The 27318-nt window shown below is 40.3% G+C and overlaps 1 protein-coding gene and 1 long non-coding RNA gene across 4 annotated transcripts in view; both read right to left on the bottom strand.

Moving 5' to 3' along the window:
* Positions 1–4436, bottom strand: part of LOC132509450 (uncharacterized) — a 32282-nt gene extending 27846 nt beyond the window's left edge. The window contains exons 1-3 of the long non-coding RNA XR_009536996.1: positions 2653–4436; positions 389–482; positions 265–294 (exon numbers count right to left, since the gene is read on the bottom strand). This is a non-coding gene — a long non-coding RNA (uncharacterized LOC132509450). The remainder of the gene's footprint in view (positions 1–264; positions 295–388; positions 483–2652) is intronic.
* The window catches only part of CFDP1 (craniofacial development protein 1), a 139521-nt gene that overhangs the window by 52799 nt on the left and 59404 nt on the right, over positions 1–27318 (bottom strand). Inside the window, exon 6 of one of the 3 annotated variants that reach the window (XM_060130504.1) lies at positions 18802–19258. The exons of the other annotated variants lie outside the window; for them this stretch is intronic. Within the exon in view, the coding sequence (XP_059986487.1) occupies positions 19126–19258 (133 nt within the window). The 3' untranslated portion in view covers positions 18802–19125. Of the gene's footprint in view, positions 1–18801; positions 19259–27318 lie in introns of those variants that run through there. 3 annotated transcript variants of the gene reach the window in all.

Below are 27318 nucleotides of genomic sequence, written 5' to 3' on the forward strand. Positions count from 1 at the left end.
GCACCGTAACAAAAAGCAGCCCCCGCTTGCCGCAACTAGAGAAAGCCCACACACAACAATGAAGACCCAACGCAGCCACAAATTAAAAACAAATAAATAAATTTATTTTAAAAATAAAATAAAATAAAAGGGACTAAGAGATATATCAACCAATTATCATGCCTGAACCTTACTGAATCCTGATTCAAACAAACTAGAACATATGAGACAAACTGGATATTTAAACAATGATCGAATATTTGGTAATATTATGAAAACACTTACTTTTTTCAGGTGTGACATGGTATTATGATTCTGTTTAAAAAGAAGAGAAACATATTGAAATATTTATCGGTAAATATTTTTATTTTAGAGATATATATAAAATAATATTTATGAGTAAACTCACATATCTGAGATATGCTTCAAAATAATATGATGAGCCTAGACAGGGGTACAGACGAAGTAAGACTGGGTACTAATGGTTAATTATTGAAGCTGGGCTAAAAAAAGAAAAAAAATGGACCATGCTATTAGAGAGATAATAATTTAAAAATTCCTTACCAACAAAGTTCTTAAACCTTTCTTTCTTTCTTTTTTCAGTTTTGAAGATTTTTATCATTTTACTGAATCTCTGTCCTATGCCTCTTTCTGGGAACAGAAGAGACTATTTTAATTGAAGTAGAATGCTTATACCCTCTACTATAACTAATTTTTATGTCTAAAAGAAGAATTTCCACAGAAACTACCATAAAAACCCACTCTAAAGAATCTTAATTATACCAATCATGTCTCCAATGAAGTAATATAAAACGTTAACTGTTTAAATATACAGTTGTCCTTCAGTATAAGGGAATGGTTCCAGGACCTTCTTTGGATACCAAAATCCGTGGATGATCAAGTCCTTTATATAAAATGGCAGAGTATATGTATATAACCTATACACATCCTCCTGAATACTTTAAATCATCTCTAGATTACTTAATACCTAATACAATGTAAATGCTATGTAAATAGTTGCTGGCCCTAAGCAAATTCAAGTTTTGTTTATTGGAACTTTCTGGAATCTTTTTGCTGCGTATTTTCGAACCTGTGGATACGGAGAGCCAACTGTATAAGAGTTAAATGTGGATCTTAGCCTTCATGTAATTCCTGTTTCTCAAAGAATATTTAAAGTCCAGACAGAACGAAAGCCTCCATTTAGAAAACTGCCAGAGCAAATATACAAAGGGAAAATTCCTGCCTATTGTGGGAACAACAGGCACCTCACAACATGTCCATGGTCCCTCCTCCCGCAACCACAGCAGACATCAGTAATCAATCACTTCTTTCCTTCTTTCCTTCTGAATCTCCACAGAGCTTCATGGCAATATGATAACCAGATTAGTATTATTAGGTGTCAGGAAACCTATCTGCCACCCTTGTTTGTCTTTCCTTCTTCACTTCCATCTCCTTGGAAAAGCATCATGATAGAGTGGAAGGAGCTCAGACTTTGGACTCAGATAAACCTGGGTGGGAATCTGGTTTCTGCCTCTTATTACTTTGGGCAAATGAACAAACCTATCTAAACCTGTTTCTTTATCTGTAAAATAAAACAATTCCCTAGGATTAGAGACGATATACATGAAGCAGCCATGGTGGGGGTTCACCAAACGATAACTATCATTACCACCCTCTCCTGAGGCTTGCTGAAGGAACACAGGATATAAAGCCATTACCGCTTCCACTACCTGAGGGGTGGCAGAATGTCTACTAGAGCTGGGGAAAGGCATACTGGCCCACAAAGAAACAGTAAACTATTGCCTTTAAGAGGCAGTCCTACGGAGGAGTAATATGGGGAAGCTCTGCTGTGAACTGTGGTGACCTGTGATGAAAGAGCAGATAGGGGTGTACACAAGCCAAGTCACTCTTTAACTGGGCTAGAGATGACTGCTCCAGATTAACAACTAAGAAAAACTTGTTACAGAGTTAGTTGTAGGGGCACTTCTCTTTCCCCACTAGGATTTCAGTCCTTTGAGGACAGATACCCTTTTCTTCCTTCTCTGTATCCCTAGCACAACACTTTGCCAAAAATATTCTTCACTGCCAGGCAGTTAAAAGGGAAAGAGAGAAAGAGAGAGAGAGTGAGAAAGAAAGGGAGGAAGGGAGGGAGGGAGGCAGGAAGGATGGATGGATGGAAGGAAGGAAGGAAAGGGAATATTGACACTGACTGATTCAAGATGGTGGAGTAGAAGGATGTGTGCTCACGCCCTGTTGCAAGAGGACCGGAATCACAACTAACTGCTGAACAATCATCAACAGGAAGACAATGGAACTCACCAAAAATGATACCCCACATCCAAAGACAAAGCAGAAGCCGCAATGAGACAGTACAGGGGGCGCAATCACAATAAAATCAAATCCCATGACCACTGGGTGGGTGACTCACAAACTGGAGAACACTTTTACCACAGAAGTCCACCCACTGGAGTGAAGGTTCTGGGCCCCATGTCAGGCTTCCCAGCCTGGGGGTCAGGCAATGGGAGGAGGAATTCCTAGAGAATCAGACTTTGAAGGCTAGCGGGATTTGATTGCAGGACTTCGAGAGGACTGGGGGAAACAGACTCCACTCTTGGAGGGATCGGGACCCAGGGAAAGGAGCAGTGACCCCACAGGAGACTGAACCAGACCTACCTGCTAGTGCTGGAGGGTCTCCTGCAGAGGTAGGGGGTGGCTGCAGCTCACCGTGGGTACAAGGACACTGGCTGGCAGCAGAAGTTCTGGGAAGTACTCCTTGGCGTGAGCCCTCCTAGAGTCCGCATTGGTTCCACCAAAGAGCCGGTTGGGTCCAGTGTTGGGTCGCCTCAGGCCAAACAACCAACAGGGAGGTAACCCAGCCCCACCCATCAGCAGACAAGTGGATAAAGTTTTACTGAGCTCTGCCCACCAGAGCAACAGCCAACTCTACCCACCACCAGTCCCTCCCATCAGGAAGCTTGCACAAGCCTCTTAGATAGCCTCATCCACCAGAGGGCAGACAGCAGAAGCAAAAAGAACTACAATCCTGCAGCCTGTGGAACAAAAACCACATTCACAGAAAGACAGACAAGATGAAAAGGCAGAGGGCTATGTACCAGATGAAGGAACAAGATAAAACCCCAGAAAAACAACTAAATGAAGTGGAGATAGGCAACCTTCCAGAAAAAGAATTCAGAATAATGATAGTGAAGATGATCCAGGACCTCGGAAGAAGAATGGAGGCAAAGATTGAGAAGATGCAAGAAATGTTTAACAAAGATCTACAAGAATTAAAGAACAAACAAACAGAGATGAACAATACAATACCTGAAATGAAAATTACACTAGAAGGAATCAATAGCAGAATAACTGAGGCAGAAGAATGGATAAGTGACCTGGAAGACAGAATGGTGGAATTCACTGCTGCGGAACAGAATAAAGAAAAAAGAATGAAAAGAAATGAAGACAGCCTAAGAGACCTCTGGGACAACATTAAATGCAACAACATTCACATTATAGGGGTCCCAGAAGGAGAAAAGAGAGAGAAAGGATCTGAGAAAATATCTGAAAAGATTATAGGCAAAAACTCCCCTAACATGGGAAAGGAAATAGCCACCCAAGTACAAGAAGCACAGAGAGGCCCATACAGGATAAACCCAAGGAGAAACACACTGAGACACAAAGAAATCAAACTGGCAAAAATTAAAGACAAAGAAAAATTATTGAAAGCAACAAGGGAAAAATGACAAATAACATACAAGGGAACTCCCATAAGGTTAACAGCTGATTTCTCAGCAGAAACTCTACAAGCCAGAAGGGAGTGGCATGATATACTTAAAATGATGAAAGGGAAGAAACTACAACCAAGATTACTCTACCCGGCAAGGATCTCATTCAGATTCAATGGAGAAATCAAAAGCTTTATAGACAAGCAAAAGCTAAGAGAATTCACCATCACCAAACCAGCTCTACAACAAATGCTAAAGGAACTTCTCTAAGTGGGAAACACAAGAGAAGAAAAGGGCCTACAAAAACAAACCCATAACAATTAAGAAAATGGCAATAGGAACATACACATTGATAATTACCTTCAATGTGAATGGATTAAATGCTCCAAACAAAAGACACAGGCTCCCTGAATGGATACAAAAACAAGACCCATCTATATGCTGTCTACAAGAGACCCACTTCAGACCTAGGGACACATACAGACTGAAAGTGACGGGATGGAAAAAGATATTCCATGCAAACGGAAATCAAAAGAAAGCTGGAGTAGCAATACTGATATCAGATGAAATAGACTTTAAAATAAAGAATGTTACAAGAGACAAGGAAAGACGCTACATAATGATCAAGGAATCAATCCAAAAAGAAGATATAACAATTTTAAATTTATATGCACCCAACACGGGAGCACCTCAGTAATACATACAACAACTGCTAACAACTATAAAACAGGAAATTGATAGTAACACAGTAATAGTGGGGGATTTTAACACCTCACTTACACCAATGGACAGATCATCCAGACAGAAAATTAATAAGGAAACACAAGCTTTAAATGACACAATAGACCAGATAAGATTTAATTGATATTTATAGGACATTCCATCCAAAAACAGCAAATTACACTTTCTCAGCTGCACACAGAACATTCTCCAGGATACATTACATCTTGGGTCACAAATCAAGCATCAGTAAATTTAAGAAAACTGAAATCATATCAAGCATCTTTTCCGACCACAACACTATGAGATTAGAAATCAATTACAGGGAAAAAAACGTAAAAAACGCAAACACATGAGGCTAAACAATACATTACTAAATAATCAAGAGATCACTGAAGAAATCAAAGAGGAAATAAAAAAAACCTAGAGACAAATGACAATGAAAACATGACGATCCCAAACCTATGGGATGTGCAAAAGCAGTTCTAAGAGGGAAGTTTATAGCTATACAAGCCTACCTCAAGAAACAAGAAAAATCTCAAATAAACAATCTAACCTTACACCTAAAGGAACTAGAGAAAGAAGAACAAACAAAACCCAAAGTTAGCAGAAGGAAAGAAATCATAAAGATCAGATCAGAAATAAATGAAAAAGGAACAAAGGAAATAACAGCAAAGATCAATAAAACTAAAAGCTGGTTCTTTGAGAAGATAAACAAAATTGATAAACCTTTATCCAGACTCACCAAGAAAAAGAGTGAGAGGACTCAAATCGATAAAATTAGAAATGAAAAAGGAGAAGTTACAACAGACACCGCAGAAATACAAAGCATCGTTAAGAGACTACTACAAGCAACTCTATGCCACTAAAATGGACAACCTGGAAGAAACATACAAATTCTTAGACAGGTATAACCTTCCAAGACTGAACCAGGAAGAAATAGAAAATATGAACAGACCAATCACAAGTAATGAAATTGAAACTGTGATTAAAAATCTTCCAACAGGGCTTCCCTGGTGGCGCAGTGGTTCAGAGTCCGCCTGCCGATGCAGGGGACACGGGTTCGTGCCCCGGTCCAGGAGGATCCCACATGCCACAGAGCGGCTGGGCCCATGAGCCCTGGCCACTGAGGCTGTGCATCCGGAGCCTGTGCTCCACAGCGGGAGAGGCCACAACAATGAGAGGCCCACTTAGTGCAAAAAAAAAAAAATCTTCCAACAAACCAAAGTCCAGGACCAGATGGCTTCACAGGTGAATTCTATCAAACATTTAGAGAAGAGCTAACACCCATCCTTCTCAAACTCTTCCAAAAAATTGCAGAGGACGGAATACTCCCAAACTCATATTACAAGGCCACCATCACCCTGATACCAAAACAAGACAAAGATACAACAAAAAAAGAAAATTACAGACCAATATCACTGATGAATATAGATACAAAAATGCTCAACAAAACACTAGCATACAGAATCAAACAACACATTAAAAGGATCATACACCATGATCAAGTGGGATCTATCCCAAGGATGCAAGGTTTCTTCAATATATGCAAATCAATCAATGTGATACACCATATTAACAAATTGAAGAAGAAAACCACAGGATCATCTCAATAGATGCAGAAAAAGCTTCTGACAAAATTCAACACCCATTTATGATAAAAACTCTCCAGAAAGTGGTAATAGAGGGAACCTACCTGAACATAATAAAGGCCATATATGACAAACCCACAGCAAACATCATTCTCAATGGTGAAAAACTGAAAGCATTTCTTCTAAGATCAGGAACAAAACAAGGATGTCTACTCTTGCCATTATTATTCAACATAGTTTTGTAAGTCGTAGCCATGGCAATCAGAGAAGAAAAAGAAATAAAAGGAATCCAAATTGGAAAAGAAGTAAAACTGTCACTGTTTGCAGATGACATGATACTATACATAGAGAATCCTAAAGATGCCACCAGGAAACTACTAGAGTTAATCAGTGAATTTGGTAAAGTTGCAGGATACAAAATTAATGCACAGAAATCTCTTGCATTCCTATACACTAACAACAAAAGATAAGAAAGAGAAATTAAGGACACAATCCCATTCACCATTGCAACAAAAAGAATAAAATACCCAGAAATAAACCTACCTAAGGAGGTAAAAGACGTGTACTCAGAAAACTATATGACACTGATGAAAGAAATCAAAGCTGACACAAAAAGATGGAGAGATATAACATGTTCTTGGATTGGAAGAATCAATATTCTAAAGATGACTATATAACCCAAAGCAATCTACAGATTCAAAGCAATCCCTATCAAATTACCAGTGGCATTTTTTACAGAACCAGAACAAAAAATCTTAAAATTTGTATGGAGACACAAAAGACCCCGAATAGCCAAAGCAGTATTGAAGGAAAACAACAGAGCTGTTGGAATCAGCCTCCCAGACTTCAGACTATACTACAAAGCTACAGTAATCAAGACAATATAGGACTGGCATAAAAACAGAAATATAGATCAATGGAACAGGATAGAAAACTGAGAGATAAACCCACACATGTATGGTCAACTAATCTATGAGAAAGGAGGCAAGGATATACAATGGAGAAAAGACAGTCTCTTCAATAAGTAGTGCTGGGAAAACTGGACAGCTACATGTAAAAGAATGAAATTAGAACACGCCCTAACACCATACACAAAAATAAACTCAAAATGGATTAAAGACCTAAATGTAAGACCGGACACTGTAAAACTCTTAGAGAAAAACACAGGAAGAACACTCTTTGACATAAATCACTGCAAGATCTTTTTGACCCACCTCCTAGAGAAATGGAAATAAAAACAAAAATAAACAAATGGGACCTAATGAAACTTCAAAGCTTTTGCACAGCAAAGGAAACCATAAACAAGACAGAAAGACAACCCTCAGAATGGGAAAAATATTTGCAAATGAATCAACGGACAAAGGATTAACCTCCAAAATATATGAACAGCTCATGCAGCTCAATATTAAAAAAACAAACAGGGCTTCCCTGGTGGCGCAGTGGTTGAGAGTCCGCCTGCTGATACAGGGGACACGGGTTCGTGGCCCGGTCTGGGAAGATCCCACATGCCGCAGAGCGGCTGGGCCCATGAGGCATGGCCGCTGAGCGTGCGCATCCACGTCCGGAGCCTGTGCTCTGCAGTGGGAGAGGCCACAACAGTGAGAGGCCCGCATACCGCAAAAAAAAAAAAAACCCAATCCAAAAATGGGCAGAAGACCTAAATAGACATTTCTCCAAAAAAGACATACAGATGGCCAAGAAGCACATGAAAAGCTGCTGAACATCACTAATTATTAGAGAAATGCTAATCAAAACTACAATGAGGTATATCACCTCACACCAGTTAGAATGGGCATCATCAGAATATCTACAAACAACAAATGCTGGAGAGGGTGTGGCGAAAAGGGAACCCTCTTGCACTGTTGGTGGGAATGTAAATTGATACAGCCACTATGAAGAACAGTATGGAGTTTCCTTAAAAAACTAAAAATAGAACTATCATATGACCCAGCAATCCCACTACTGGGCATATACCCTTGAGAAAACCATAATTCAAAGAGTCATGTACCACAATGTTCATTGCAGCACTATTTACAATAGCCAGGTCATGGAAGCAACCTAAATGCCCATCAAGAGATGAATGGATAAAGAAGAGACTGTCATACAGAGTGAAGTAAGTCAGAAAGAGAAAAACAAATATCGTATATTAACGTATATATGTGGAACCTAGAAAAATGGTACAGATAAACCGGTTTGCAGGGCAGAAACTGAGACACTGATGTAGAGAACAATCGTATAGACACCAAGGGGGGAAAACGGCGGGAGGGGGGTAGTGGTGGTGGGATGAATTGGGAGATTGGGATCAACATATATACACTAATATGTATAAAACAGATAACTAATAAGAACCTGCTGTATAAAAAATAAAAATTCAAAAAAAAGAAAGCAAGGAAGGAAGAACAAAAAGAAAGAAAAGGAAGAAAAGAAAGGAAGGAAGGAAGGAAGGAAGGAAAAGAAAAAAAAAAGGCAGTTTCACTTAAGAACAAAGCAGCAGTTTGCTGAGAGTCTGCCACGAGCACTACATTTGCCCATTTGTGGAGGAGGAAGCTGAAATTAGGGCGGTCACACTCCAGGACATGGCTGTGGTGGGGTGCAAAGCCCTGGTCTGCCTGACTCCAAGCTTGAAATCATGAGAGTGAGAAGCTCACAGATGTGGAGGTCCCCCCATATCTAAGACATATCTACAGGGGAGGTGTCTCCATGATGGTATAAAAACATGGCGGCCTTGTTGGTCTATTAGTTTTGGACAAACGCACTGTCATTATGCAAGATGCTCACATTAGGGGAACCTGGGTGGAGGGTACATGGTATTCTCTGTTCTATCTCTGCAACTCTTCCATAAATCTTACGTTTATTTATTTCCTTAAATGTGGCAGAGAAAAGGAGAAAGTATTATTTAAAAAATTGCTGCCTAAATGCAATGGGATAGTCTGGATTGGATCCTGGAATAGCAAAAGGACACTCAAGGGAAAACTGGAATAAAGTTTAGAGTTTGGTTAAAAGTTCTGTCCCACTGTTGATATCTTAATTTTGACAAACGTTCCATGGTCATGTAAGATGTTAAAATTAGGGGAAGCTGGATGAAAAATACATGAGAACTCTATCATTTTAGCAACTTGTCTGAAATAAACTATTCAGGTTATTCACTATAAAATTATTCTAAAATAAGACCCTTGCTTTTATTAAAAAACCCAAAGCAGTAAAAAATTAAGTGAGGACTTCCCTGGTGGCGCAGTGGTTAAGAATCCGCCTGCCAATGCAGGGGACACAGGTTCGATCCCTGGTCCAGATCCCACATCCACGGAGCAACTAAGCCTGTGTGCCACAACACTGAGCCTGAACTCTAGAGCCTGCGAGCCACAACTACTGAAGCCCATGCACCCTAGAGCCCTTGCGCCACAACTACTGAAGCCCGTGTGCTCTAGGGCCCACGTGCCACAACTACAGAGCCCATGTCCTGCAACTACTGAAGCTCACGTGTCTAGAACCCGTGTTCTGCAACGAGAAGCCACTGCAATGAGAAGCCCACGCACTGCAACAAAGAGTAGCCCCTGCTTGCTGCAACTAGAGAAAGCCCATGTGTAGGAACAAAGACCCAATGCAGCCAAAAATAAATAAATAAATAAAAATTAAGTGAAGTAAATATTCTATATACCGTATTTATAATTGTATTTGTAATGAAATATAATTGTATTAAAAATGAGGTTAATTTATTAAACCTTAATTCTTAAATAGATATCTTTTCATATTCTATTTTATGAAATGGGAAGTAAGCATAAAGCTCTCCCGCCAAGAGTGGTGGTCTCCAGGAAAAGCATTTGTGCAACTGAGTTGCAAGCTAAATCTGCTTTCCCAGATAAACTATGGTTATTCATACTTGGGTACTTGGCAGACATCTTCTCATTTCTGAGAAATGAAAGAAGTCTGTCATTTGAAGGAGAACAACTGACAGTATTTGCTGCCAATGATAATTCTGAGCTTTAAAATTCTGGAAAACTTGTATCTACCACTGTTAGCTGGACAGCTTCCCGGTACTTAAAGGCTTTCTGATGAGATTGGTGGTGATACTAATGAATATAACTTGTTAATGAAATCAGTCAACATTAGAACTGTATAAACCAGTGAACTAGTATTTTCCAAATAACTAATGCATGGTGTTACAAATCATGCATATTGGTAAAAAAAAAAAAATTCATTCAAAATGCAAGACCAAAGATTTTAATATAACAGTACAAAATCTGATCAGTTTTCAGATTCCACATTGCAATTAAACTTTAAGATATGGGCTTCCCTGGTGGCGCAGTGGTTGAGAGTCCGCCTGCCGATGCAGGGGACACGGGTTCGTGCCCCGGTCCGGGAAGATCCCACATGCCGCGGAGCGGCTGGGCCCGTGAGCCATGGCCGCTGAGCCTGCGCGTCCGGAGCCTGTGCTTCGCAACGGGAGAGGCCACAACACTGAGAGGCCCGCGTACCGCAAAAAAAAAAAAAAAAAAAAAAAACTTTAAGATACTACCATTGGAGGGACTTCCCTGGTGGTCCAGTGGTTAAAAATCCGCCCGCCAGGACTTCTCTGGTGGTACAGTGGTTAAGAATCTGCCTGCCAATGCAGGGGACATGGGTTTGAGCCCTGGTCTGGGAAGATCCCACGTGCCATGGAGCAACTAAACCCGTGCGCCAAAACTACTGAGCCTGTGCTCTAGAGCCCGCGTGCCACAACTACTGAGCCCGCGTGCCACAACTACTGAAGCCCATGTGCCTGGAGCCTGTGCTCCGCAACAAGAGAAGCCACCGCAATGAGAATCCCGTGCACTGTAATGAAGAGTAGCCCCCACTCACTGCAACTAGAGAAAGTCTGCACACAGCAACGAAGACCCAACGTGGTCGAAAATAAATTAAAAAAAAAAAAAAGAGTCTACCTGCCAATGCAGGGGACATGGGTTTGAGCCCTGGTCTGGGAAGCTCCCACATGCTGCGGAGCAACTAAGACCGTGCGCCACAACTACTGAGCCCGCACTCTAGAGCCCGCATGCTGCAACTACTGAAGCCCGTGCGCCTAGAGCCCATGCTCCACAAGAGAAGTCACCACAATGAGATGCTTGTGCACCTCAACGATGAGTAGCCCCTGCTCGCTGCAACTAGAGAAAGCCTGCGCTCAGCAATGAAGACTGAGCGCAGCCAAAAAATAAATTAAGAAAACAAAACAAACAAATCAACCTTAGGAAAAAAATAAGAAACTACCACTGGAGAACTTCATGTATTAAATAAAGACACTCAAGTATTTGAATTTGGTGTGCTGATGAATTAGGTGCTAATGCATAAAGCCACCCAGTGGCTGTGTTTTGTTAAGCTAGTCGATGTTTAGTATTACGTTTTTAAACAGGGAAATCAAGGTGCTGCTTTTTCAAGAGGGGAGTTATATAAAATATTCTCTTTATTTGATGGATTGCGCTGCCTAATGAAGCATGCCTGCAGCAAAATAAGGAGGAAGGGCTGATGTTGTCTTTGGCCCTTTTGGTGTTGGAGTTCCTCTGAGACAGCCTGCAGCATGTCCCTGAAGGCATGCTCTATGCCTACAACCCTGCTTCTAAGGCTTCCAGGGAAAATCACAGAGCTACACAGATCCCACAAACCTATCATTTCCAAACTCAGACCTGCTTGCTCTTAAAGGCGCTCAGAAACCCTAGGGAGTGACTGTCTAGGAAGCTCCCCTTTCCCATTTCCCAGAGACCATCCCAACCACCACCACACTCTTTGAGTCCCTAACATCACCTCCTCTTTCCTGTAGGGAGTAAATAGGAGCTATCAAGCAGGAACCCTTTTAACTTCCAGGTCACTTCCCTACGTGGAGGCTCTAAGTGTGTATTCTCATAGCTTCTATTCCAAAACTAATGCACGCCCCTGAGCTGAGAATTCCATCCATCTTTTCCCACCTCCTCAGCAACGTCACTTGTTTAAATACACCTCTTTCCTCTATTTTAGCTTTTCCCTCTGTAGCTGCTCCAAAAGTCTGACCTCACTTGCTCTACCCCTTCCACAGCCCTCACTCCTTCCTTCTCCCACTGCCATTTGGGCTGTCTTACTGCTCCTATGAAACCACCTGGTGGAGGTCGCCAATGATGTCCTAGTTACTGAAGGCAAAAGAACCTTCTCTCCCTCTTCCTTTTGTTGTAGGTACTGGGAATGTGGGAGTTCTGGACATTTTAAATGACTGAATTGAGACCATTATTTAGAGTTAAAGATCTCAGAAAAATAAGGCTCAGCTAGAGAGTTCATCCAAAGCATAGTAGGAGAGGCACAGAGAAATTAAGACACTTCTCAGTATTCTATAATTAGGAAGTAGCAGATTGGGACTTTGAAGCCAAGAAGCTAGGCTCCTGCTGGCTTAACCTCTCATTAAACTGCTACTTCTAGTCTCCTGTATTTTTTTAAATGATGTACTTCAGAGGCTTTCCCCATAAGTACATACTGATCTCAGTGTTTAATAGCTGCATTATATTCTATTGTGTAGATATACTATATTTCATTAGTCACATATTGATTGGTATTTAGACTCTTCAGTTTTGCTATAACAAAAAAAAAGTTGTAATAAACTTTCTTAAAGAAAAACTACCATCATTCATATTTTGCTGTAGTACCACAAAATGATATCCAAAATTATCTAAACAGCTATTAAAATACGCCTTCCTTTGCCAACTACGTATCTGTATGAGGCTGGCTTTTCTTCATATCATTCAACCAAAATAACATATTAAAACAGACTGAACAGGGCTTCCCTGGTGGGACAGTGGTTTAGAATCCGCCTGCCAATACAGGGGACATGGGTTTGAGCCCTGGTCCGGGAAGATCCCACATGCCACAGAGCAATGAAGCCCATGCGTCACAACTACTGAGCCTGCGCTCTAGAGCCCGTGAGCCACAACTACTGAGCCCACGTGCCACAACGACTGAAGCCTGCGTGCCTAGAGCCCGTGCTCTGCAACAAGAGAAGCCACTGCAATGAGAAGCCAGCACACTGCAACAAAGAGTAGCCCCCACTCGCTGCAACTAGAGAAAGCCTGCAGAGAGCAATGAAGACCAAACACAGTCAAAAAAAAAAAAGACTGAATGGAGCAGCAGACCTGAGAATCCAGCTATCTTCTATTAAACCAGACATTAAAGAGAGAAAATCACACCATGACTCTAATCTGTTGGTAAATATACTCATTAAGCAACCTAAACGCCCATCAACAGAGGAATGGATAAAGAAGATGTGGTACATATATACAATGGAATATTAGTAAGCCATAAAAAGGAACGAAATTGTGCCATTTGCAGAGACGTGGATGAACTGAGAGACTGTCATACAGAGCAAAATAAGTCAGAAAAAGAAATATCGTATATTAACACATATGTGTAATTTTAAAAAATGGTACAGACAAACCTATTTGCAAAGCAGAAATAGAGACACAGATGTAGAGAACAAACGTATGATCACCAAGGAGGGGGGTGGGTGGGATGGACTGGGAGATTGGGATTGATGTACGTACACTACTGTGTACAAAGTAGATGGCTGGTGAGGGCCTACTGTATAGCACAGGGGGAAAAAAAAGAAGATACAATCTGTTTGCAAGACATATATTAAGTTAACCTTAAAAACGCATTCCCATATACATTAGGTGCAGACAAATACTGTTTGATTCCACTTATACAAGGTACCTAGAATAGTCAAATTCAGAGTCAGAGAGTATATTGGTAGGTGCCCCCTGGGGAGGGGAACGGGGAGTTAGTGTTTAACGGGGACAGAGTTTCAGTATAGGAAGGTGAAAAATTCAGGAGATGGATGATGGTGAGAGCTGCCTAACAATGTGAATGTACTTAGTGCCACTTAACTGTACACTTAAATAAGGTTAAAATAGTATGTTATATATTATGTCTTTTACCACAATAAAAACAATTTTTAATAGTAGTATGTAGTTACTTGTTTATATTATGTTAACATGTATCAGAGTTCATTATTGAACTCTGAAAATGAATTTGAAAATGAATAAGTATTTAAAATTGTTCTCAGTTTTAACCTTTTATACTACAAATGGCAGTTATAACCAACTCAGTAAATTTTTTTTTTTTTGCTTTACAATGCTGTGTTAGTTTCTACTGCACAGCAAAATGAATCAGCTATATGTATACATATATCCCCTCTTTTTTGGATTTCCTTCCCATTTAGGTCATCACACAGCATTGAGTAGAGTTCCCTATGTTATACAGCAGGTTCTCATTAGTTATCTATTTTACACATAGTATCATCAGTGTTTATATGTCAATTCCAATCTCCCGATTCAACCCCCGCCCCCCACTAGCACTCAATAATTTTGAAGAGTGCTAAGAGGTCCTGAGAACATAAAGCTTGAGAACTGCTGAGGTAGGGTAACATGCATACAAGCTCCTTTTCTCCAATAGGGAAAAAAAAAAAAAGCCAGATTCTTATTAACAGGGAATCATTCACACCACTGGCTCCAAAATAGCAAAGCTCTGCAGAGGCTGATATGCTGTGTAGTGAATCAAGCGTTGAAGTTTTAGTTAGTCCGTGCATTTAATTTTTCCCCCCAAAGACTCTTTTTTAAAAATTTTATTTCTTTATTTTTATTTTTGGCTGAGTTGGGTCTTCATTGCTGCGCATGGGCTTTCTCTAGTTGCTGCGAGCAGGGGCTCTTCATTGTGGTGCGCGTTCTTCTCATTGTGGTGGCTTCTCTTTGTTGTGGAGCACAGGCTCTACGCGCATGGGCTTCAATACTTGTGGTACTCGGGCTCCGTAACTGTGGCTTGTGGGCTCTAGAGCACAGGCTCAGTAGTTGTGGCACCCGGGCTTAGTTGCTCCGCAGCATGTGGGATCTTCCCGGACCAGGGCTCGAACCCGTATCCCCTGCACTGGCAGATGGATTCTTAACCACTGCGCCACCAGGGAAGTAACCTCCACCCCCCGCCCCCGCCCAAAGACTCTTAAAGAGCAAAAAAGTAAGACAAAACAACAAAACCACCAAATCTCATGCCTTGGATTTGCCAAACCATGAAGCCAGTCTTTCCTGAGACTCCATGCCTTTGCAGCCTGTTAGCAGTTTCCCTGACCATTACCACCTCCACCTAGTACTAAGGCAACTGGCTTGCCTTCTATCAGATTCTCCTATCTTTTCTCCGGGGATAACAGTCCTAAGCAAATTTGGAGACATATTCAGGACCATTAAAAGTAACTGGTTTTGAATTCAGAATAAAGGGATAACTACCTCTGGCCTAATAGGGATGTGCTTCACTGTCTACTTGACTAGGGTCAATTTCATAAGTACCATCTAAAGTTTTCAATGTTTTGTTTATTGTGCTATCAAACCCCACGTTTGCATTGCTAACGGATACATTCCAAAGAAAGCTGAAAACGATCTGCCAGAGAGAGAACTAGTTTTCTACTTGGCTGAATCTTGTGTACTTTCTACCTTTTCAGATGCTGGTCTCCCAATAGAGCTTGGAATAGCCATTTTGTGACTTACCCACACATACCTCTTATCCAATCAAATAAAAATGTCTTCTGGAAGGAGGTCCCTTCTGAAAGTAAACACAAGTGTCCTTATACTACAAGACAGCTTTATTTCACAGACTTGGGGACTTTGGAGCGGAAGTCAGGGAAGAGCTGGCGGTGTCTCTGAAGAGCATAATGCATCTAATTAGTCTTAACCACTGACTGGGTGTTGAGGCACATGGCTGGGTAGTGAGTGAATAAAGTTCCTTGGAGCCAAAGTAGTGGGATAAATTCTAAATCCTGCATTAGATGAGTAAGAAAAGCCCTAGGGAAAATCAAGCAGAAAAATATCTATGGTACTGGAAGATAAGGGAAGTAAAACCATTTTTCTCTGAAGATCAATCTATACATGTAGAATTATATCCACTTATTAACTGTGTCATAATACAAATAATTTTAACTATAAGTGGGGTCCATGTAACTCTTATCAGTTACCAAGGCGTCACCAAAGCCTCAAGGCTACTGGACTATCCTATTAAGATTTAAATAAAATTGGTTCAATCTATCATCTCACAGAGAAAAAACATGTATCCCGCCCACTCTCTTCTGTATATTCTTAGAGTCTATTATTAGTTGCTTTCAGCTTCAATTTTTTGGGTTGTGTTGAATTTACAGCCTCTGCTCTGTCACTCATCTTTAGCACACACTGTCTATACACACAGTGTTACGCATGCTGGTATCCCATGATGGACAACAACAAATTCTGCCATCAATGCAAAGCTGCAGGCCATATCACACTTCTCCAGAAAGCCTCAGGATGGAGGTGGGGGCGTTGGTGTGGAGGAGGGAAGCCTCAACCCAGCACAGTAAATGACTCAGATGGAACAGAGAAATCAGCCATCTGTGTTACTGGGAGTCCCTGGGAACTTTTTACCAGCTATCTCTTCCTCTAAAGGTCCTAAAATGGTCAAGAACTCTCTGGTATTGTATGTCAAATTTACAGATAATTGTATATGTGTAATTTTTCTAGGAGGTAGGTCCTTAACTTTCATCAGATTTTCAAAAGCCTCAAGATCCAAGAACGGTGAAGACGTACTTTATATTTAGATGAACATCAAAGTGCACTCTAATAGTAAACAAAATTGTCTCCCCACTAGATAATTCAATCAGTAATGGGGAAATGCAAATTAAAGCTACAGGACATACCATTTCACACTCATGAAACTGGCAATTCCGAAGTTTGCCAATGCCAAGGATTGGAGCAATAGGAACTCTCACTTGCTGCTAGACGGGTTCAACCACTTAGAAAAACAAAGACATAATCTTCTTAGGTTAACATTTAAACATATTCTAGACCCAGCAAATTCACTCTTAGGGCAGTTCTCAAACTGCTGGTTTTAACCCAATGGATCATGAATCAATTTAGTGGGTCACAACCAGTATTTTATTTTAATGAAAGTGAATGGAATAAAATGTTATATTTTTACCTCATTACACATAAATAGTGCATTTTGCCTTATTATATTTCTTACTATGGGGTCATGGTTAAAAACATGTCCCAAAACAATGACCTGGAGAAACACCTACACACGTGCATAAGGAAACGTGTATGGGAATGTTCACAGCAATATTTTTCCAAGAGCAATAAATGGGAAACAATAGAGGAAAATGCAAAAATTGTGGCATACTATGGAATATAATAAAGCAGTGAATATGACTGAACTAACGCTACCACATCAATGTGGATCTCAAAGTAAGGTTGACTGAAAAAAAATCAGTCAAAGGAGAATACATACTGTAAGACAACATATTTCAAGTTCAAAAATGAGCAAAACTAAATGATAAATGTTTCAGGGTACATACATGGTAACAAAAAAAAACTAAAGTAAGAGAATGACAAAAATAAAAGTTAAGATGGTAGTTACCTCTTTGGGGTTGAAAGGGGATGCAAAACAGAAGGATACACAGGGAATTTCTAAAGTTTAATAATGCTTCCTGGGCTTCCCTGGTGGCGCAATGGTTGAGAGTCCGCCTGCCAATGCAGGCGACACGGGTTCGTGTCCCGGTCCGGGAAGATCCCACATGCCACCGAGCAGCTGTGCCCGTGAGCCATGGCCGCTGAGCCTGCGCGTCCGGAGCCTGTGCTCCACAACAGGAGAGGCCACAACAGTGAGAGGCCCGCGTACCACAAAAAAAAATAATAATAATAATAATGCTTCCTTTCTTAAGCTGGGTAATGAGTGTATGGATGTTTGTTTTGTTTGTATTTCTTAGGTATACATTACGTATGTTTTTTGTATGCAGGCAATATCTTACAATGAATAGGAAAACAAAGCTCTGTCACTAAAATTAGTGTAACAGCAACAGCAGTACTTTTGCTGGTCACCACCATTCATAAGCCCAGGTTTTGATCTCTACTATTACTCTCCACTAAAAAGAACCAGGACCGAATGGGAGATGACTCCATGTCCTGGGGCAAGAAAACAGTCAATACTGTTCTGGTACTTTCTAGCACTGACAGAAAGCAAGGATATTTTTAAGTCTGTCAGAGTTGTGCTGAAAGGATTAAACAGTCAGCTTAAAGACTATGTTGTTAGCCAGAATGCGACACTGCATAAATCAAACTAATTTTGTAAAAATAATTTAGCATTACAAATGGAACGTCCAGAGGGTCTAAAATGGGTTTCTGTACGTGGAAAGGAATAGTAGTAACCCCTTTCCTTCTTCTCAGTAACACCCATAGGGAGTGTAAGGTAAAGACAAAAATAGCAGATACGACAATAACTTCTCTGTGGCTGATTAAAATCCCCCTTTCTTAGTTTTCTATTAAGTGCAAAAAATCAAGATAACTGGAAATTAGCCAGCAGTTTACTCCAAACCAGATAGTTATAAGTTGTTGTTGTTTTTTTAAAATCTCGGTGTTTTTATTTATTTATTTGGCTGTGTTGGGTCTTAGCTGCAGCACGTGGGCTTCTATTTGTGGCGTGTGGGCTCCAGGGCGCATGGGCTCTGTAGTTTGTGGCACACAGGCTCTCTAGTTGAGGTGGTCAAGCTCAGTAGTTGTGGCATGCGGGCTTAGTTGCCCTGCAGCAAAAGGAATCTTAGTTCCCCAACCAGGGATCAAACTCACGTCCCCTGCATTGGAAGGCAGATTCTTTACCACTGGGTAACCAGGGAAGTCCCAGTAAGTTTATAATAATCACATTTATAATATATTTTATGTTAAGTTGTTTAAAGTGTTTAAAAGAACAAGCCACATTAAATTTTAGTTAACGTTTAATATTTAAACAACATTGTCAATAGAGAAATTAAATAATTTACTATGAAACCACAGAAATATTACAGGTAAAATAGTTAAAATGTCACATATAAGACTTCTTTTTTTTTTTAAGAGGATCTAGAGATGGCAGTCTTTTTTTAAAAAAAATAGTACATTTATTTATTTATTTTTGGCTGTGTTGGGTCTTCGTTGCGGTGCACAGGCTTTCTCTAGTTGCGTCGAGCGGGGGCTACTCTTCGTTGCGGTACGCGGGCTTCTCAATGCGGTGGCTTCTCTTGTTGCAGAGCACAGGCTCTAGGTGTGCGGGCTTCAGTAGTTGTGGCTCACGGGCTCTAGAGCACAGGCTCAGTAATTGTGGCACACAGGCTTAGTTGTTCTGCAGCATGTGGGATCTTCCCGGACTAGGGCTCGAACCTGTGTCCCCTGCATTGGTAGGCGGATTCTTAACCACTGCACCACCAGGGAAGTCCTAAGACTTCTTTATTAAAAAGTAAGAAATAGCAGTTGTTTGTCCACATGGTCTCCAGTAATATTAATCCAAATTCTTTAGTGTTAAGATTCATTTTTGGCTGTCCTTTCAAATATCCTACCACCCATTCCCTAATCTCCTTCCTAAAATCATTCATTAATTCAACAAATATTTATTGAGTGCCTATTTCTAACATAAATTCTTCTGGGTGCTGCTGATACAGAGGTGAGTCAACCAAGCAGACTGGGTTCCCACTGTCTTGGGGCTTATGACCTCATCATATAAACATGGCCCTCTGCACAATGAAAATACCCAACCACTACCCAGTAATGAGAATTTTCACAGGTGAAATTCTGGGTTTAAGTCATAGATTCAGGTCCCCATAAATGCTCCCAGAGTGATACTGCTATCAGTGTTAGACTTTGCTACTTTGGGACAAGAAGAGGTCCAGCAGGAACTAAAAATCCCATCTCAAACAGAATGTTAGGTCAGATATTACAAAGACTTAGAAAGGGATAATGATTAGAAAAGCTCAGAGAATGAAACATTTACAATACACAATAGAACTCCCAAGGCACCTGTAGCCTCCATAAATATACCATGGAAAATAACACATGGGCATGTTCTCTACTAGTCTGGGTTCTTTCTGAATTTCTCATGTCTGTTTCCTCTTTGGTTCCCCTAGTTTCCTTGTATTTGTTTTCAGAACTTTTGTTACTTCGTTGCCCTCTTCCTTCTCCTATTCTGCAATGTGCAACTATGGCATGGACTGGAAGCAAGGCCTAGAAAAACAAGCAAAAGAGCCTGTCTTGACCAATAATTCCCATACCTACAGGAAGTTATTTGTATTAGATGAAGAAACTCAGAAAAACCCAAGTATTCAACGAAGTTATTCTTTCCCAGAGGTGCTTTTGCCGCCATCAAACACTTGCTATTTCCTAGAGTGTATGATCTCTACAAATTAGGTGATGACAGTCGTGGGACAGTCCTGGGTCACTACTATACTCTATTTTTACTTCTCTGCCGTACAGGCTTCAATGCAAAAATGATCTTCATAATCAAAAGGAAGTCTCTATATGGACCAATGGTTTTTGCTTAGTCTGTGGTGTAGCATCCTACTTTGGGTAGAGAGGTGGGGCCAGGCTGCAGCTCTAGGAGTGTTGATGCCAACATTGTGCTGAAAGATCAGTAAAGTGGAAATTAAAATACAGCTTTCCACTCTTTTGAAGAGTCAACCTCCCGTCTTCCTTCTAGGAAAGGCATCCCTATGTCCTGGATCTTCCTGAACAATCCCATCCCAACTTTTACTTTACTCCTTAAAATATAACTACAGGGCTTCCCTGGTGGCACTGTGGTTGAGAGTCCGCCTGCCAATGCAGGGGACGTGGGTTCATGCCCCGGTCTGGGAAGATCCCACATGCCGCGGAGCGGCTGGGCCCGTGAGCCATGGCCGCTGGGCCTGTGCGTCCGGAGCCTGTGCTCTGCAACGGGAGAGGCCACAACAGTGAGAGGCCCGCGTAACGCAAAAAAAAAAAAAAAAAAATATAACTACATTTGACTTTTCTTTGGCGGGGGGGCAAAGGTGTTCATTTAGGAAAAAAAAGAAAACAAAAACCCATGAAGCTTATTTCACGTAGCACAATGCCTTTCAGGTTCATCCATGTTGTTGACTTATTTTTTATACCACTGTACAACTCTTCTGGTAAGTAAATCTACAATTAAAAAAAAATGGCGGAGTAGGTATGCTGATTTTTGGTTTGGAAAATATGTTCACCATAGCTCAAAAAAAAAGTTTGGCACAATCTATAAAACAAGCTATGAGCTGAGGTACCTTCCAGAAGAGTACACTCTGCTCTTCATTCCTATACTTATTAAGCAAACCTAAGCTAAAGATCTGTTTATAAAAGGGAAACAAATTACTTTACTATGAAACTACCCTTCACTGTGCATCTTCCTAGTAATGCTTATAAACCTTCTGCTCCACTGTTTTGCACAGAAGAGGTGATAATTCTTTTTATAAATAATGTAACTACATGGAACCTGAGGCAAGGGCAGGAGTGGACCTCAATGGCTACAGCAAGAGCACTAGCTCTTATCACTATGGCAGTGGGAGATCTTGCGGCAATGGAGGGTCTTGTAGCTGTATGAACAAACTGCTGGCTTTGAAATCCAGCTGCTTGCCTCTGACAACCCAGCGGTGAATGAGCTAAGAATACTATAAGAACCACCACAAGGAAACATTTGGCCAACTTCATCTAGGCCTGAAGAAATGTTTGGTGTAATGCTCTTTATTCCAGCATTAGAGTCAGATTTGGTCTTTTTTTTAATGTTTATTTTATTTAGAGAAAAACATAACAAATCAAAGAATGAGATGGAGAAGAAAATCTTTAAAATAGCAAAATGGTTTCACGTATGAAAGTCTGAGCACAAAAACTTTTTGTGGCCCCCTCTTGTGACACTCACCTTTAAAATGCTTACTAAATACTTACTGCTCATCTAGTATACAATCTATGAGGAGCCTGAACAAATGCAGGAAGCTTTTTACCCACACAAAAATGGTATTTGGGCAGGATATCTATATTCTGGCAACTGTCCAGAACTGCTCAGCATTGACAAATGGGAAACTGATGTGAGTTTCCCACAGATCCTCATTCATTCATTTTATAAATATATACTGACAAACCATTATAAACCAAGTACTAGATTGAGAACAGTGAACAGATTTGATTCATGCCCTCAGGGAGCTAACAGTCTAGTGAGGGAGCAGAGAGGTGAAAAAATAAAATATACAAGAAAATCCATGTAATTACAAATTGAGGTAAGTGCTACAAAAGAAAAGAATGTTTTGTAAGATTCTTTTGTTAGAAAAGGGGCTATGAGAGATAAAGACAGTGGGAACCGAATTTAGATTGAAGAAGTGTCTCCTGAGGCTCTTCTCCCCTCTAAATAAATGTACCTAAAATAATTTTAAAAAATCTATTATTTTAAGCACCTTTCTGCCAGAAGATAAGGGCTTTATTTAATAATTTACTTTTTAAAAAATGGTAATCAATGTACAAGGCACAACATTCAAAAAGTATTTGAAAATATGTCTCCCTCCCTTCTCTCTCCTGTCTTCCAGTTACCAAATCCTGTCTCCCCTGAGACAAATACTGTTATTAGTTGCCTAAGTATCTTTCTAGAGATAATACTAAACTAAATGTAAAACAAGGCCATTCTTCTGAATTCTTTTTTTTTGTTTTGGAAAATATACTTATTTTCCATAAAAATGTTAGTTTTACTAACATGTAATGAGTTTATTACTACTTGAAAATAAATGTTTTAAATTTCTTAGTTTTAATTTCTAATACAGTAACAGATATCAAAAGCTCTTTGGGTTCTCAGTAATTTTTAGGAATGTAAAGAAGTCCTAAGACCAAATAGTTTGAGAACCACTAATCTAGGCATTTATAAATGTACGTCAATTGTTCACTTTTAACCCTACTAAACCCTGGTCATCTACTGCATCATTTTTCTTAAATATATCTTTATTGGAGTATAATTGCTTTACAATGGTGTGTTAGTTTCTGCTTTATTACAAAGTGAATCAGCTATACATATATATATATCCCCATATCTCCTCTCTCTTGAGTCTCCCTCCCACCTTCCCTATCCCACCCCTCTAGGTGATCACAAAGCACCAAGCTGATCTCCCTGTGCTATGCAGCTGCTTCCCACTAGCTATTTTACATTTCGTAGTGTATATATGTCCATGCCACTCTCCCTTTGCCCCAGCTTCCCCTTCCCCACCACCCGTGTCCTCAAGTCCATTCTCTGTCTGCGTCTTTATTCTTGCCCTGCCACTAGGTTCATCAATACCATCTTTTTTTTTTTTTTTTATCATTTTGGTAAATGTTTTACAGTGTGTTTTGAGTATATTGGCAATGAGATGGAAACCAAGTTACTTACTTGTGGCTACAATGTGCTGTGGGTTATTTGGCCATCAACAGAACACAAATTTCACCACGGTTACTGGCTAGTTGTTTTTCTATAGCACCTTAAACATTTAATGTATTAGTATGTAGTACTACTCAAAGCCCATAAAGAATTTTCAGAAAGTAATTATAATGTATATGTCATAGCTGAAGTTTTTTTTTTGCTTTTTTGTTTTTTTTTGGCCATACCATGTGGCAGGTGGGATCTTAGTTCCCCAACCAGGGATCGAACCCGCACCCCCTGCATTGGAAGCGTGCAGCCTTAACCACTGGACCGCCTGGGAAGTCCCTGTCATAGATGAAGCTGAATGGCAAGGTTAAACACATAACTGTGGTAGGAGAGTAAAGAGAGAAGCTATTTTTAAATGAAATAACACAGTAATAGTGGAGTGTCTTTTTTGGACTAACCCTCCCACAGTCAGGTAACAATGATAAACTCTGGACAAAACATGAAAAACAAGTATTTAAAGGCACTGAAGAGCAACAAAAACCAGGCAGACATTGGAGTGGAGTCAAATGCCAGAAGAAGGGAGGCGGCTGAGAGAGCCCAGTTATATTGCTTTGCCTGTGGGCACGCGCCAGTCCCTGTGGCATGGAGTGGCTACAACTCAAGCGGAAAACTGCATTTTCATGGCAGAACTGCCCAAGTCAAAAGCACATGATTATACTCTACCTACTTGCAAAGAAGGAACCAGCAACAGGAATATTCATGACAGTATTTTCTTCTCTCTATTATAAACACAAGATGCTCAAAATAATAGCTATAGGGCTTCCCCGGTGGCACAGTGGTTAAGAATCCGCCTGCCAATGCAGAGGACACGGGTTCGAGCCCTGGTCCGGGAAGATCCCACAAGCTGTGGAGCAACTAAGCCCCGTGCACCACAACTACTGAACCAGCGCTCTAGAGCCTGCGAGCCCCAACTACTGAGCCCACGTGCCACAACTACTGAAGCCCGCGTACCTAGAGCCCATGCTCCGCAACAAGAGAAGCCACCACAATGAGAAGCCTGCACACCGCCACAAAGAGTAGCCCCTGCTCACCACAACTAGAGAGAGCCCACGCGCAGCAACGAAGGCGCAACACAGCCAAAAAAAAAGCTATAAGAAGAGTCTGACCAAGAGCTAAGAATCCTCAAATAAATAAAAAGAAAAGTGAACACAATCTAGTGGTAACAAAATTCAGATATATATGGTTTTTATATTTGTTCACGAATAACTCAACACTGGCAGGAGGCACACACCGGCAATTTCAAGCCTCCAGCCAGGAGTGCTGACTAGCCTCAACAAAGTGTCAACTTACTGCCAAAGGACCCAGATCAGTGGAACTTTCCAGTTCTCTAAGGAAGCAATATATAGTTGCCTGCAAAATGGTTCCAAAATCCAATCATAACTAGAAATTTTAAAACGACTCAGACCAGGCTCTGAGCATCAAATAACTTCATGAAAGAATCAACAGAAAATCTAAGAGCAGCACTCTAGTTGTGCCTCAATCCAGGGTTTAAGATCTGGAAATAATTCTACTTTTTAAACTGCTTGCAAAGTTCATTCAACTTTTCCTTCCAGGGACTTCCCTGGCAGTCCAGTGGTTAAGACTCCACGCTTCCACTGCAGCGGGTGCAGATCTGAACCCTGGTCAGGGAACTACGATCCCACACACTGTGCAGAGCAGCCAAGAAATTTAAAAAATAAAACAAGACAAAAACTTCCTTCCAGGTTTTGTTTCATGGAAAAATACAATAAAATCATCATATTTTAACACAAGGAGTGCTAACTTTTATTCCTGGCACTCTGTACCCCACAAATTTAAAAGAACACACACATTCAAACACCCTTCAAAAGGCTTTTTGAATCCTAAATAAGCCAGAACATTTGTCAGGGAAGGGGAAAATAAAAGCCTCAGCAAGGAAACATTTTAGTTCCAAAATTCTAAAGGCAAACTGCTAACTGAAAAGGGAAATTAACTTTACCAGTCTTAAGATAAAGTTCATGACCTTGCTGTTTTAAAGGAATTCCTAGGCATGGAGTCAGATCACAGACTCAATTCCCAGTTTAGGAACTGAAACAATTCTGGCCTGGAGATAAAACGGTGATGAATTGCTTGACACACCTCTGCTGGAGCAGCTGCTCCCATCTGTCCACTTCCCTCCCTTCCTCTAAAAGCTACTTCAAGGTCTGGATTTATCAGTTACATGTGCTAATTGAAAAGAAGGCACATTTCCCAGGTCACATTTATGGAAATAACATGCTGGCCCATTTCAACACTCACAAACAGATGTTAAACCGACCAAAGTATATTTAAATAATCTCATCTCACTTGTTCTTGCTAACACTTACTAATTGGTTCTCTTATGGGACTTTCTTCCCACAAAATGACTGGCCATATACTAAGTTTTATAAATATTAGGAACGTTGTTTTGCTCAGAAAAAAAGGAAAATAATTGCAGAAGAGAAGAGCTTTTCGAAAGAACTTTTACACAGTGGGCATTAAAAACTCTCCTAAGCCAAGGCACAGAATTCTGGCTTCTTTTTCTTTGTGACCCTCCATCCAGCCTAAACTTGCTGTGTAACTAACTGATCATGAACAAAAGAGAGGCAGTTTGAACTCCAGCAGGAGAAATACACTGTATTTAAAGGGTCTGCTCCCCTAAGACTGTTCTGATTAGAGCTCTGAAGCCATTTTGTCCTTTACAAGGGAACCCTGACTTCCTCTACACAATTCACCCATCCTAGCTGCGATAACCATTTCTACTTGAGAAGAAAACGCTAATGAGTTTTTATCACCTTTCTAAATATGAAGCAGTGTCTACAAACACACTATTTACCAAAAAGCAAAACGGTAGGGCTTCCCTGGTGGCGCAGTGGTTGAGAGTCCACCTGCCGATGCAGGGGACACGGGTTCGTGTCCCAGTCTGGGAAGATCCCATGTGCCGCGGAGCGGCTGGGCCCGTGAGCCATGGCCGCTAAGCCTGTGCGTCCGTCCGGAGCCTGTGCTCCGCAACAGGAGAGGCCACAACAGTGAGAGGCCCGCGTACCACAAAAAAAAAAAAAAAAAAAAAAAAAAGCAAAACGGTAAATAAACTAAATGTCCCTATAGGGAAATGGTTGTATAAATTACAGAACATCCAATACAGAACACTATGCAGCCATTAACAGGAATATCAGATAAATCTATCAATACAGGCACTAACATGATATGTGTCAGTGGGTATTTATGTTTTTAAGCAAAAATGACAAATTTCAGGAAAACAAGCTTGGATGACTCCATTTTTGTAAGTAAAACTACCTTTTATATGTGAAAAAAAAATTCCCAGCACAGATACAAAGATTACTAAATGCTTAGGGAAAAGTCTAGAACAGAGCTATTCAACTGAAATATAATGGAAACAACAAATGAGAGTCACATGTATAATTTAAAATTTTATAGTATCCATATTAAAAATGTAAAAGTGAAGTGAATTTTAATCATTTATTCTATTTAACCCAATAAATTAAAAATGTTACCATTTCAATAATGAAATTGGTACAAAAATTGAGATAGTTTGCTTATTTTTTTCTTACTAACTGTTCAAAAATTAGTGCATACATTACACTTAAAACACATCTCAATTTAGACTAGCCACATTTTAATGCTCAGCAGCCACATATGGTTAGTGAGGACTGTACTGGACAGAGGAGGCCTAGAAAGAGAAACATCAAACTATTAACTTTCATTTTGTTTTCTATATTTTTCTGCATTGTTTGAATTTTTTAAGCAACTGTTTAAATATAAAAATAATCAAGACATCAAAAACCTAAACATACAAGCCAGAATGATACGGGTTCTTTAAAAAAAAAAAAAGGAAAGAAGGAAAGGAGAAATTACCTCAACCTCAGGATAGGTAGACTTCTTAGGACACAAAAAGCACTAACCATAAAAGAAAAAATAAGAGATAAATTTGAACAAAATTTAAAATTTCTGCTCATCAAAACACACCATAAAAAGAAATACTCAATAATAGCATTTATATCTGACAAAGCACACATATCCAGAATATATAACGAACTCCTACAATTCAACAACAAACTGACAAACAACCGAATAAAAAATGAGACTGG

This window comes from Lagenorhynchus albirostris, chromosome 19 (assembly GCF_949774975.1).
Source record: "Lagenorhynchus albirostris chromosome 19, mLagAlb1.1, whole genome shotgun sequence".
Taxonomy (NCBI): domain Eukaryota; kingdom Metazoa; phylum Chordata; class Mammalia; order Artiodactyla; family Delphinidae; genus Lagenorhynchus; species Lagenorhynchus albirostris.